The sequence below is a fragment of the Sciurus vulgaris genome (assembly GCF_902686455.1).
Source record: "Sciurus vulgaris genome assembly, chromosome: 4".
Lineage (NCBI taxonomy): Eukaryota > Metazoa > Chordata > Mammalia > Rodentia > Sciuridae > Sciurus > Sciurus vulgaris.
The window spans coordinates 153,641,386-153,654,287 of record NC_136464.1 but is presented as its reverse complement, the minus strand read 5'-3'; the positions used below and the strand labels follow the sequence as shown (position 1 = coordinate 153,654,287).

The window sequence follows — 12,902 nt, the reverse complement described above, 5'->3', positions numbered from 1 at the left end:
ATGAGTGTGGAAATTAATTTTGTTTCTTGAGAATCTCCAGATGAAAACTCAGTTCAACTGACACCTTCATTTCCATCTTGTGATATGAGCAGAGAACCCAGCCATATGGTGCCAGCCTCTGACCAACAGAGCCATGAGCTAAGCAAGAATGCTGTTTTAAACCAGGTGCAGGGGCACAAGCCTGTAATCCCAATGACTCCGGAGGCTGAGGCAGGAGGATTACAAGTTTGAAGCCAGCCTCCACAACTAGCAATTCAGTGAGACTGTCTCAAAATAAAAAAATAGAGAATTGAGGAGGAGGAAGGGACAGGAAAGGAGAATAGTAGAAGGATTCTGACTGAACTTTCCTCTGCATGCATGAATGTGGCATGATGGGTCCCAGCACTGGGTATATCCATAGGATGCTATTTTTTTTTTTTTAAGTAAGTGTAAAAGAATTGAAGAGGGATTGGTGGAATGGAGGGAAGGGAATGGGGGTGAGGTGGAGGGGCAAGTGCTGGGGACTGAACCGGAGTGAGTTGTGTTCCGTGCTTTTGTGATTATGTCAAGGTGTAACCTGGTGTTTTGTATAACTAAAAAGAATAAATAATAAAGTTTTAAAAGGCTGGTGATATAACAGTGATAAGACACCTCTGGGTTCAATCTCTAGTACAAAAAAAGAAAAGAATGTTGTTTTAAGCTGCTAAGCTTGTGGCAACTTGTTGTGTAGCTAAATAAAACTAAAACAAAAACAAAAATAAAACAACTTTTATTTCTTTCAGATGTGATAGGTACTGAGCTGCTCCTGAGGTGGCCTTGCCCTGTCGAACTTGAAAGATCAGCGAGGGCTCTGAGCTCATGGCAAAGGGACATGGCTGGGGCAACATCTGTAAGGGAAAGGGGGCGGCTTTCGGAGAGGCCCAATGCGAACCTTGCAAAATCTTGGAGCATGTTAGAGAATGGCATCTCCCTCATAATCTTTGAGGGAACATTGAGCCCAGGTCCACAAGTCCAGATGACACCTTCGTGCACATGGGCACAGGCAGCTAAGGAGGTGCTAATAATACAATTTAAAATAAAGGTGCCCTGTCCTCTGGGGGGATGTGGCATTGCGTCAGGGTTTATGTCTTGTCAAATGAGACTGGATTCAGTCTTAGCTTAACCCTTTCAGGGCCTTTTTGTGCAGAAAACACACATACCCACACAAAACAAAATAACCTTGTACAATCATGTGGTGGTGCTGGAAAAGTGCAAGTTGAGGTTTATGTAAGAGAGACAACAGTAATTCTTACTTCTTTTTTTGTAGATTTTTTTGGGGAGGATACTGAGGATTGAATCAAGGGTTACTCTATCACTGGGCTACATTCCCAGTCCTTTTTTTTTGAGACAGGATCTGGCTAAGTTGATGAGGCTGACCTCACTCTTCTGATCCTCCTGCTTCAGCCTCCAGAGTTGCTGGAATTACAGTTATGCACCACTGTGCCAGGTGGCAATTCATACTTCTATGGAATTATTGAAGTCTCCTAAAAGTCTTTTCCAAGTCAACTGCTGAAAGTAGAATGATCATTATAGTTTATAGTAAGTAAGGTGTTGGAAATATGTACTTCCAAAGGAAACGAGAGTACTTGGGAGTGGAAAGATGGGTACGTGTTGTGTACAGCACAGCTAGGCAAACTTTTTGTTAAAACACCGAAGAGTAAATATTCTGGGTTTTGCGGACACAGTGTACGTGGCGATTATTAAACTCTGCTTGAAAGCAGTTGTAGAAAATGTGTTAGGTTTTCATTGCTGTGACCAAAATACCTGACAAGGGCAACTTAGAAGAGGAAAAGTTTATTTTGGGTCATGGTTTTAGAGGGTCAGGCCATGTCTGGCCAGCTCTGTTGCTTTGGCTCAAGGTGACACAAAACATCATGGCAGGAGGGTGTGTTGCAGAAGCCCTGATCAACTCATGGTGTTCAGAAAGCAGAGAGAGAGGAGGAGGGGCTTCAGATGCACCCTTCCAGGGCATGTCCCCAGTGACCTACATCTCTTTCAGTCATGTTTCATTTGCCAGTAGTTATCACTCCGTTAGTCCATTCAAACTAGGATGAACTGATTAGGTTATGACCTTCACGATGCAGTCATTTCACCTCTGAACGCTCCCGCATTCACACAGGGACACATCATATCCAAAAGCATAACAGAAAATAGGTCAATGAATGGACTTGGTTGTGTTCCAATAAAGCTTTATTTACAAAAAGGGATCATGGTGCAGGGGAAGTATCATTTGTGGTACAAAGTACTGAGAAAAAAAGTGTTCTCTGAGGCATTTGGTGTGAATGTAATGCAGATGCAGAAAGAGCTCTAAGTCTGCGTAACAAATGTTCATAAATTATCCAAAAGATAAATTCTGTGTAGGATGAAAAACAACCAGTTTTCATTTACATATCTATGAACACATGGGATGGAAGTTTTGTCAGGCATTTATTTCTCTGTTAAATCCCCTGTAACATATACACTTGAAGATTATATATTTACATATATAATCTATCTATATATATCAAACTATGTATATTTTATGTAAAATGTTACTTTTTAATCTTATCTTACAGTGCCCAATTTAAACAATATATTGTGATGTGTAGTGTGATTCTATGGGTCAAGGTGAAATTGATTCCTTTTCCTTCATAGCAACCAGCTGATATCAGGGCTGATCTTTATTGGGGTTGGTCTCACTAATGGAACTCAGATGGCTTTCTCAGATAAGTAATTCTTTGGAGAAAACTCTCTGTAAGCAAACTTTTTGAAAAGATATGAGAAAGGGCAACAATTAGGCTATAAAAACAGGATTTATCTTTTTCTATGAAAAAAACTTGAGTCCCAAGAATTTACTCATTTCCTAAGTATCTGAGTGCATTATTCCATAGCATAAGTAGAAAAATATTTTACCCTTTGAAGGCATTTTTTCTTGAGTTATCAAACTCTCAAATCTTGAAAACAGTCTTAAAAAGACCCTTCTTCTTCCTCCTCTTCTTCTCCTCCTCCTCCTTCTTCTTCTTCTCCTTCTCCTTCTTCTTCTCCTTCTTCTTCTTCTTCTTTTGGTACTGGGGATTGAATCCAGGGTGCTTAACCACTGAACCACATTCCCATCCCTTTTTATATTTTATTCTGACACAGGGTCTTGCTAAATTTCTTAGGGTCTTACTAGGTTGCTTTTATATTTTATTCTGACACAGGGTCTTGCTAAATTTCTTAGGGTCTTACTAGGTTGCTGAGACTGGCAATCCTCCTGCCTCCTGCCTCCTGAGTTGCTGGGATTACAGGTGTGTACCACCATGTCCAGATGATCTTATTTTTAAAGTCTGTTCTCAGGATGAAGAGAAAACTGCTTCAGAAAAGTCTTTATAAAGAATTGTGTGCAATAGGTGGGCTCCAATAGTGTCTTTGGCAATGGGACCTCTGGGTCTTAGTGCGTAGGAAGCAAAATTCCTGTGGGCACACCAGCCCTCCTGCAGAGGATGTTGTAGTCTGTAGTCTCTCTTTTCACTAAAGGAGAGGAAGTTTAGGAAAGAGTTCACACAGCTGTCCTGATTTCTTAAGACAGCTAAGGCCAGCTGTAATATTTACTGTAACATATTTTATTTTGTAAGATTTTATATTTCAGTGAAAGCTGGTAATTAAAGATCTTGGAGGAAGAATTTAGATTTTGATTATCATTTAACACTGCTAGAAAGAAATTAAACAGATTGTAGTGGGGTCAGACCTTAGTGAAAGCAAATCTATTTCTTCCAATGCACATTGATGAAAATAAAGCACAAAGATTTAAGAATTTTCTGAATTCCATTGAATCTTCCCTGCTAATTGGTAACAACTGTTGTTTGACAATGCAGAAAGTATTTTTATTTTTGGTCCTGGGGATGGAAGCAGGGGCACTTTACCACTGAGCCACATCTCCAGCCCTTTTTATTTTTTATTTTGAGACAGGGTCTCCCCAAGTTGCTTACGGCCTCTGTACGTTGATGAGTTTGGTCACAAACTTGCAATCCCCCTGCCTCAGCCTCCTGAGTCACTGGGATTGCAGGCATGTGCCACCACACCCTGCTCACAATATAAAAAGTATTTTAATATCTGCTTTGACTTGTTTTTAATAATTACTCTCTAATGGAACCTCTTTATTTAAAATCGCTGCCTACAAATATACAAACTGTGGACAGGGCTAGTTTTATTTCTTTACAAAACAAAGCTTTATTTTTGTTGTTTGAAGTTGATTTGGGGGCAAAGATAGGAAGCAATTAGCACTTTCCTTATAACACCATTTTGAAATTTTGTGAAAAAAAAAGTTCATGATAGAATTATTATTTGGGGAATGCAATGGATGAAATGATTCTGAGTCCTACTCTCTGTGAGGGTTTAGGTGGATTTTCCTTATTTTTTATATAATTATTTAATTTTTCTATTTTTATGCAGTGGGAAGGATTGAACCCAGTGCCTCACACAAGCTAGGCAAGTGCTGTGCCATTGAGTAACAGCCCCAGCCCTCCCTATTGTTTTTTAAAATATATTTTAATTATTTATACATGGCAGTAGAATGCATTTTGACACATCATGCATAAATGGAGTATAACTTCTCATTCTTCTGGTTGGACATGATGTAGAGTTACACCAGTTGTGTAATTATGTATGCACATAGAGTAATAATGTACAATTCATTCGACTGTCCTTCTTGCCCCATGCCCCTCCCCTCCTTTCATTTCCCTCTGTCTAATCCAAAGTACCTCGATTCTTCCCTAGTGCCCCCTCCTTATTGTGAATTAGCATCTGCATATCAGAGAAAACATTTGACCTTTGGTTTTTTGAGATTGGCATTGGCTTATTTTGCTTAGCATAATATTCTCCAGTTCCATCCATTTACCTGAAAATGCCATAATTTCATTCTTCTATCAGGCTGAGGAATATTCCATTGGGTATATGTACCACATTTTCTTTATCCATTCATCTGTTGAAGGGTCTAGGTTGGTTCCATAGTTTAGCTATTGTGAACTGAGCTGCTATAAACATTGATGTGGCTGTGTCACTACAGTATGCTGCTTTTAAATCCTTTGGGTATAAACTGAGGAGTGGGTTAACTGGGTCAAATGGTGGTTCCATTCAAAGTTTTTTGAGGAATCTTCATACTGCTTTCCAGAGTGGTTGTACCAATTTATAGCCCCACCAGAAATATATGAGTGAACCTTTTTCCCCACATCCTCACCAACATTTATTATTGCTTGTATTCTTGATAATTGCCATTCTGACTGGAGTGAGATGGAATCTCAGTGTAATTTTGATTTGCCTTTCTTTAATTGCTAGAGATGTACATTTTTTCATATATTTGTTGATTGATTGTATTTCTTAGTCTCTTCAGTTCCATAGCCCATTTATTGATTTGATTCTTTGCTTTTTTTTGATGTTAAGTTTCTTGTGTTCTTTATATATATCCTGGAGACTAATGCTCTATCTGAGGTTCATGTGGTAAAGATTTTATCTCATTCTTTAGACTCTCTCTCCACATTATTGATTGTTTCTTTTGCTGTGAAGAAGCTTTTTAATTTGAATCCATCTCATTTATTGATTCTTGATTTTACTTCTTGTGCTTAGGGGTCTTGTTAAGGAAGTTAGTTCCTAAGCTGACATGGTAGAGATTTGGGCCTACTTTTTCTTCTATTAGGTGCAGGGTCTCTGTTCTAAGTGTCTAAGTCCTTGATCCACTTAGAGTTGAGTTTTGGGCAGGGTGAGAGATAGGGGTTTAATTTCATTTTGCTACATATGGATTTCTAGTTTACCCCCACCATTTGTTGAAGAGGCTCTTTTCTCTAATGTATGTTTTTGGCACCTTTGTCTAGTATGAGATTTATTTGTCTCTCCATCTTCTATTCTGTACTGCTGGTCTATTGTCTGTTTTGGTGCCAATACTGTGCTGTTTTTGTTACTATGGTTCTATAGTATAATTTAAGGTCTGGTATTGTGATGTCTTCTGCTTCACTCTTCTTGCTAAGGATTTCTTTGGTTATTCTGGGTCTCTTATTTTTCCAAATGAATTTCATGATTGCTTTTCTATTTCTATGAACACTGGCATTGGGATTTTAAGAGGGTTTTTATTAAATCTGTAAAACACTTTTGGTAATGGCCATTTTGACAATATTAATTCTGCCTATCCAGAAGCATGGGAGATCTTTCCACCTTCTAAGAACTTCTTCTGTTTCTTTCTTTAGTGTTCTGTAGTTTTCATTGTAGAGGTCTTTCACCTCTTTTGTTAGATCATTTCCCAAATATTTTATTTCTTTTTGAGGCTATTGTGAATGGGGTAGTTTTCCTAATTTCTCTTTCAGTGGATTCATCACTGATGTATAGGAGCACATTTGATTTATGGGCATTAATTTATATTCTGCTACTTTGCTGAATTCATTTATTAGTTCTAGAAGTTCTGGTGGAATTTTCTGGATCTTCTAAATATTGAATCATGTCATTGGCAAATACTGATAGTTTCTATTGGTTTTGAGGTTGGAATGGGCACATATTTCTATGGGGTTAGAGTCTAACATTTATTTCTGTAATTTTCCTGCCTATGTTTTCTCTGGAACAAGTAACCCAGAAAAAAGTGTACTATTAAGAGGGCTGATAGGGGGAGCTTATGAACACTCAGTGACTCAACTCTATCTCCTCGCTATCTCTAGTTTTGGCTTATTTTGATTCAAATGTGATAGGAGAAAATTTTTCAAGTGAGAAGAGAACTATAATTTGGTAGTTTACCTGAAAGAAGTTATTCCCAGCAGCTAGAGATGGGTTAGTGACATAGACATAGTAGAGCATTAATGGAGGCCCATGAGAGTAAACTGAAGAGTCACCCTAATCTCTACTAGACCTAGAACTTTGCTGCTCCAAGAAAATCACTGGTTTATACCAGATCTTGAGATTCAAGGGCCATATAGCATAATGTACTTTAAATACAGGATTTAAAAAATTTACTCCAAGGTATAAATATTTAATGTATTATGAATTCTTATTTGTTTATGAGCATTGGGAGGTTTTTTTTTTTTTTGTTGTTGTTGTTCAGATTTCTTTAGCCTATTTTCTGCTACTGAATTTTTTTCCTTTTGGTTCAGGAAAGGTGAATTCCTTTAGGCCCTGTGACTAACATTGCTACGTCCAGAGATTATCTAATCAGTTCCTTAGAAAACCTTGGAACAAAATTAATTCAAAACTTACTGAGCAACTAATGTAATCATACCTCTAGGGAAATAAACTGGCCCCTAATTTACTGGTTGGCTGGAAAAAGTTCTGGCAATGAACAGAACCAGGATAAACATCCATTTTTTTTTTTTTTTAAAGAAAAACCCCATCAGGGACCCTTGATGTCCATACAAGACAGAAAGCCTCAGTTTTAAATTTTTTCCCCAGAAATATGACATTATATCCTTGGTCATCATAAGTTATCTGTTGGTAGAATTCACCATTTAAAATTTTATAAAATTTGATTCATAAAATTTAAGATGTAGGATGGAACTTCATCCTGTGAAATCTTTTAACAGATTCTTTTTCTGAAGAGTAATTGATAAAAGAAATCTCAGGAATGTTTGTTCAGAGCATGAACTGGGAAAACATGTAACCAGAAAGGATACTAATGGAAGAAAAGGAAAAGTAACATCAGCAGATTCATCTGTTTCAAACTTTAATGCATCAGAAGAAATTCAATCTGTGCTCCAGAAGGCATTTTAAGTAGACATAGGATGTTTTTTTCCCACCAGACATTTTCATATTTTTGTTGAGATAATACTTCAGATATTTTGAGTGAATAGAGAATTGTTGTGGAAAAAATGAACTTCATTTTTTCACTCTACTTTTAAATTCTAGATAATTATAATTCATGATTCTGAACAGAATTTTGTTTTCTTGAAAGTGTCCTTTGCAGACATATTTATGATTTGGTATATGAGTTATTGTAGCATACACATATAGGTGTGTATGCCTAAGCATGCACGTGTGTATGAAACTTGGGTGTGTAAACCAAGTCTTTCTGTACTACATGCATTTAATTTGGAATTTAATTCCAAAAGTTCATGTCAAAGGCTAGAATAATGGACTTTGTGAATGTACCCCTAGTTTAACTCCAGCCCTGGGACAAGTTGCAATACCCGTGAAGTGGATCTTCACTGAACCGTGTCTCTCTTTCTAACATTTTCCATCTGTAGGAGTTTTACTACTTTGAAGTCCTGCCTCTGGTTGGGGAAAGCATGTTGAGCCACACAGAAGGGGACTGCTGTGGGACACTGGTATTTTGGAGAGTGATTTCTGATCCATCTCCTAATTTTCTGTACTTACTTTGTCATTCTGAATCAATCTGTTTTATAGGTCATGAATTTTAATGCAAATGTGTACTAAGAAAGATGGTAGAATTCTTCCATTCCTCCCATCTCCCAGATCTCACTCTCCTTCCACTACCACTGCTTACATTTTAGTATCTTTTTAGTCTTTCACACTCATATTAAAAACAATGTACCTAGACTTCCCATTGTGCAACATTTTTGTTTTATAAATATTATATTACTTTTTTTTTAAATGGCCATTTTTGAAGGTAAACACATTCATCTAACAATCAGCAGAGATACAACCTTTGGTACATGGAAATATACTCAGAATTTTAAAATCTTTCTGGACTTTAAAATCATCCTGGACCACCTGTGTGGGAACTAACTCCAATGACAGTGTCTTTGTAAGATAGACACTTGAAAAGACAGTGTGAGGACAGAGAGAGGCAGAAAATGGAGTGACCACAATTCCAGAAAGCCAAAGCACGCTGTCCATCATAAGAGGGAGGAGGAGGCAAGGAAGGATTCTCCCATGGAGCCTCTAGGAATGTGGAGCAGCTGACATTTTGATTTTGGGCTTCTGACTTCCAGAGCTAAGTGAGAATAAATTTGTCGTTTTAAGTCACCTTGTTAACAATACTTCGTAACAGTAGCTGCAGGAAAAGAATACAAATACCAATAATCGAGGTACTGTACTTCCACTGTTAGAAGAAAGTGAAGCAATATTTGATTCACAAAAATTGATTTACACTTAAATAAGCAACTTCTATTGCTATAGGATAATATCTTAGGAATTGTAGGAGCTGAAGAGGTAGCTCTTTTGGAGAGTGCTTGCCTAGCATGCGCAAGGTCTGCAGTTCGAATCCCCCGTGCCTCAGAAGAATAAAAAGAATTGTAATTCTACCAAACTTCTGTTTAAAAAGTTATTTAATTGTTTGACTATAGCACTTAAACTAAAGAAAGTGTTTCTGGATTAATAAGAAAATGATTAAATAGTGACAACAAATACAAAATCAATAATATCAGTCTTTTTTTTTTAGTTTAAAATAATTTTTTATTGCCCAGGATATTTTTTTTTCTTGTATCTTGCTTTTTTGTTTGTTTGTTTGGTTGGTTTTTGGTTTTTTTTTTGTTTTGTTTTGTTTTGTTTTTTGTTTTTGCTTTCTTTTTAATAACTATAAATTCAAGCTTTGGGAAGCTTGACTTTGTCTTGGAAAACAAAACAAAAACTAAACAACAAAGCATTTTATATCATTTGCTAACAACCTGATCTCATTTTGAGATGGTAGTTACACTGCCAGAGTAAAATTCCTACCATGAATGATACAGGTCTAATTCTGGTGGTACTAATAGGAGACAATAGCATTGTTGACAAAATTATAATCTGCTGGTGGCATTTACGGAAAGAAAGCCCTTGCAAATTTCTAAACAACAGTAAATTCTGTTAGGAAATTCTAAAGTGTCTTACAGGCCAAAAAAGGGAATATAGTTAGTAAAATGCCTCAACCGAGTTTGAATAAAATACTGGAATTGAGAGTTACTGGACTGGATATGTAAAAATAGGGGGGAAGGTTGGTCATGCTTACAATGGTCTCAAGTTCAAATAAACTACTGTGACAATACACCACTTCACAGGCCACACGCATCTCCAGGGGCTTTTCCTTCCCTCAGTAGGTGCTGGCTGAAGGTGTGCTCAGTCGCTTTCCAATATAGATGCCTAGCCCTAAAGCCAAAACATGAGAAAGGAAGAGAGATGGAATGAACACCTTCAGAAATTCTGCAGAAAAAATACCGCCTTTCTTCATGGCTCCACTTTTCCTCATGCTTAGAGACACGGAGCACTTGGGATGTCTGAAGTGGAACTCCTTGGGTGGAACATTTTCAGGTCTACTGGACCAGTCCGATACCCAGTCTGCACTTTTCTTCAAAACCTCAACTTCCTTCTCTCCTTCTACCACTTCTTCCTCTGACTGAGAGCTATGGTCCCTGCTGGTATGCATCTCCACATCAAACATGATCTGCCCATCTTCTTGAGGTGAAGGGCTGTCACAGTGAGAACTGCCTCTTGAACTGCTCTGTCCTGATTCATGCTGTGCATCCAACAGAATCTTTTCCATGTCTCCATTGTGGATGGAGGAGGAAGAAGGTACGTGTTCCAGCCCCCCATTCTTCCCATTGCCATTATCATTGCCATTGCTGCTATTCATAGGTAACTCCACCCAGGAACTGTTGAGGCCGGCTGGCGGAGGCAAAGCCTGTTCCCCTTCCTCGCAGTTGTTGTTGTTGTTGTGTAGGGGCGGCGGTGGCTCAACTAAATGAGACGACATCGTCGGGCGGCTGGAAGACCTGCGGCCGCAGCCTAATATCAGTCTTAAAAAGATAAATGTTTGAAACTGGATTCCAACTAAATTCATAAAATGGAAGCAATTTGTTAATAATGTTACATTTATACAATGTACATTTATGCAATATTACCTTAAAATTATAATTATATGAAATATCCATTTGAGCCATTATATATATTCCTAATCAGTTGCAATAAAACTAAAAAGACAAAAATTACTACTACTCTGTCTTCCTATGGTCCTGGATAAGCTCATTTGAAGGCTGGAATAACTCTGAAGGTGACTCACTTCTATTTCCAGATTGTAGGACAAAAGACGAAATCCAGTGTATGATAGAGAAACATATCTTGTTGCCAGGGGAAGTTGTGCTCGGGTAAGGAAATAACTTGGTGGAGAGAATTCTTAGGAAGGTCCATATTATATTTCCAAGGGCAGGGGAGGAACAGGAGGTCCTCTTCTTAGGAATTGTCCCCTGGCATCCTTCAGCATCTAACCTCTGCCTGAAGTGTACAGGGGATAAGAGTCTAGGCTGGCTGTGTCCAGTTCAGGTGGGAGTGTTGAATCAGGTAAGCTTAAATGACCAAGATCATTTGTGGTGTTCTTTCTCCCAGATTCCATTCCTGAAGATGGATAACCTTTGTGTAATTCAAAGAAGACATGGTGAAATTTACAAGTTCTGCTGGTCCTGAGGATTTGGCAGTACGCAGGACAAGTTCTGTGATGGCCTTTTGGAGGAGTTGCTGGATCGTGATAGAGTTGGCCTGAGGGAGGGATTCTTTTCCTGTGATTTTTGTTCCCATGAGAGTTTGTCTCAGGATCATTGAGCCAACCCATTTGTATTAGTTTGTTAGGACTGCCATAACAAGGTTCCACAGACCAGGTGGCTTATTCAATATAAATGTATTTTTTTATGGTTCTGGAGATTAGAAGTCCAAGATCAGGGTGTCAGTTGGTTTGGTTTCCCCAAGGCCTTTCCCCCGGGGTCTTCTCAACTGTCTTCTCACTATGTCCTCAGGTGGTCTTTTGTGTGTGTGTACTTCCCTATCTTTCTGTATGTCTGAATTTCTTTTTCTTATAACAACACCAGTGAGACTGGATGAGGACCAACACCTAGTTAAAGACTCTGTCTCCAAATACAACCACCTTCTGAAGTACTTGGATTTAGGATTTCAACATAGGGATGTGTTGGGGGAATATAATTCAGGCCACAATACCAGTTTAATGCTCTCTTTCTTTGGTGACCTGGTAATCCAGAGAATTCTCTAGGTCCAGATTCATGAAGAGATTATTTTTCACTTCTGTTCAGCACCAAGTCTCAAAATATATAATTTTCTTTTTGAGATCAGGAATGGAAGGTGTAGCAGATGCCATAGTATCCTTCACAAATTCCTGAGGCCTTTCCACTTCTGCGTTTCCTGGCTAACTTCAACTACCAGTTTAGAATGAGGGTGCTCCATGCTATGGAAAGTTGTTTTCCTTATAAACATGGTTGGACTTGGAATTATGAGTTGCCATTACACTGTTGCTCCAAGTGATCCACTTGATATTCGCTCTGGGGAGCTGCTCTCAACCAATGAATGAGAGAGACTGGTAGATAAATATCTCAGTTCTTTTTGATCCTCAGTAGGATAATTCTGAGACATGTATTTTACATAATTTCCCAGATATCCCACAAGGAGTGGAACTCTAGTTATGGAAGGTGCTATTTAATTTGATGATGTATTTTTTATTGCCTTATCTTCCCTTCCCTGTCTCCTGTCCCCACCCCATTCTCCATTGTTTACCTCATCTCTTAAATAAATATTTACATTTGAATTATTTCCCCTGAGTCTGGTTTTTTTGGGGAAGTTATATTAACTCTTCTACTCTTTGTTATATTAAAAAAAAGGTAACTTGATTATCCAGACATTCTGCAAAAAAGTCAAGCTGGCTTACCATTTTGATGATATCACACTAATTGGGCCTGAAAAAGGGAGCCATGAGCACTCTGGATACCTTGGTAAGACATATACCAGACGTGAAAGATAAATCCTAAAAAGATTCAGAAACCTACCACGTTGGTAAAAATTTTAGAAGTTCTGTGGTCCTTGCTACAAGAAGTAAAAAAGCTATCGCACCTTTCATTCTTTTTTAACCATTGAGGAAAATGTGTAACACTGGAAAGGTTGGTTGGTAAGGGACCTGGAAGGTGTGAGATGGGAAGATCAATTCCAAACATACGTCGAGGAGAGGAAAGTGAATTGATCAGGTA

General features: G+C 38.2%; 1 protein-coding gene across 1 annotated transcript; it reads right to left on the bottom strand.

Annotated features, from left to right (window-relative positions):
* Positions 1 to 9,370: 9,370 nt before the first annotated feature.
* On the bottom strand, positions 9,371 to 10,659 carry LOC306659313 (BCL2/adenovirus E1B 19 kDa protein-interacting protein 3-like). Its single transcript, XM_079136759.1, has one exon. The coding sequence runs from the start codon at positions 10,631 to 10,633 to the stop codon at positions 9,974 to 9,976; it is 660 nt and encodes a 219-aa protein (XP_078992885.1). The 5' UTR covers positions 10,634 to 10,659; the 3' UTR covers positions 9,371 to 9,973.
* Between the last annotated feature and the right edge of the window lie 2,243 nt (positions 10,660 to 12,902).

Coding starts and splice junctions, on each gene's coding strand:
- LOC306659313 (XM_079136759.1), bottom strand. CDS start 10,633: ATGTCGTCTCATTTAGTTGAGCCACCGCCGCCCCTACACAACAACAAC.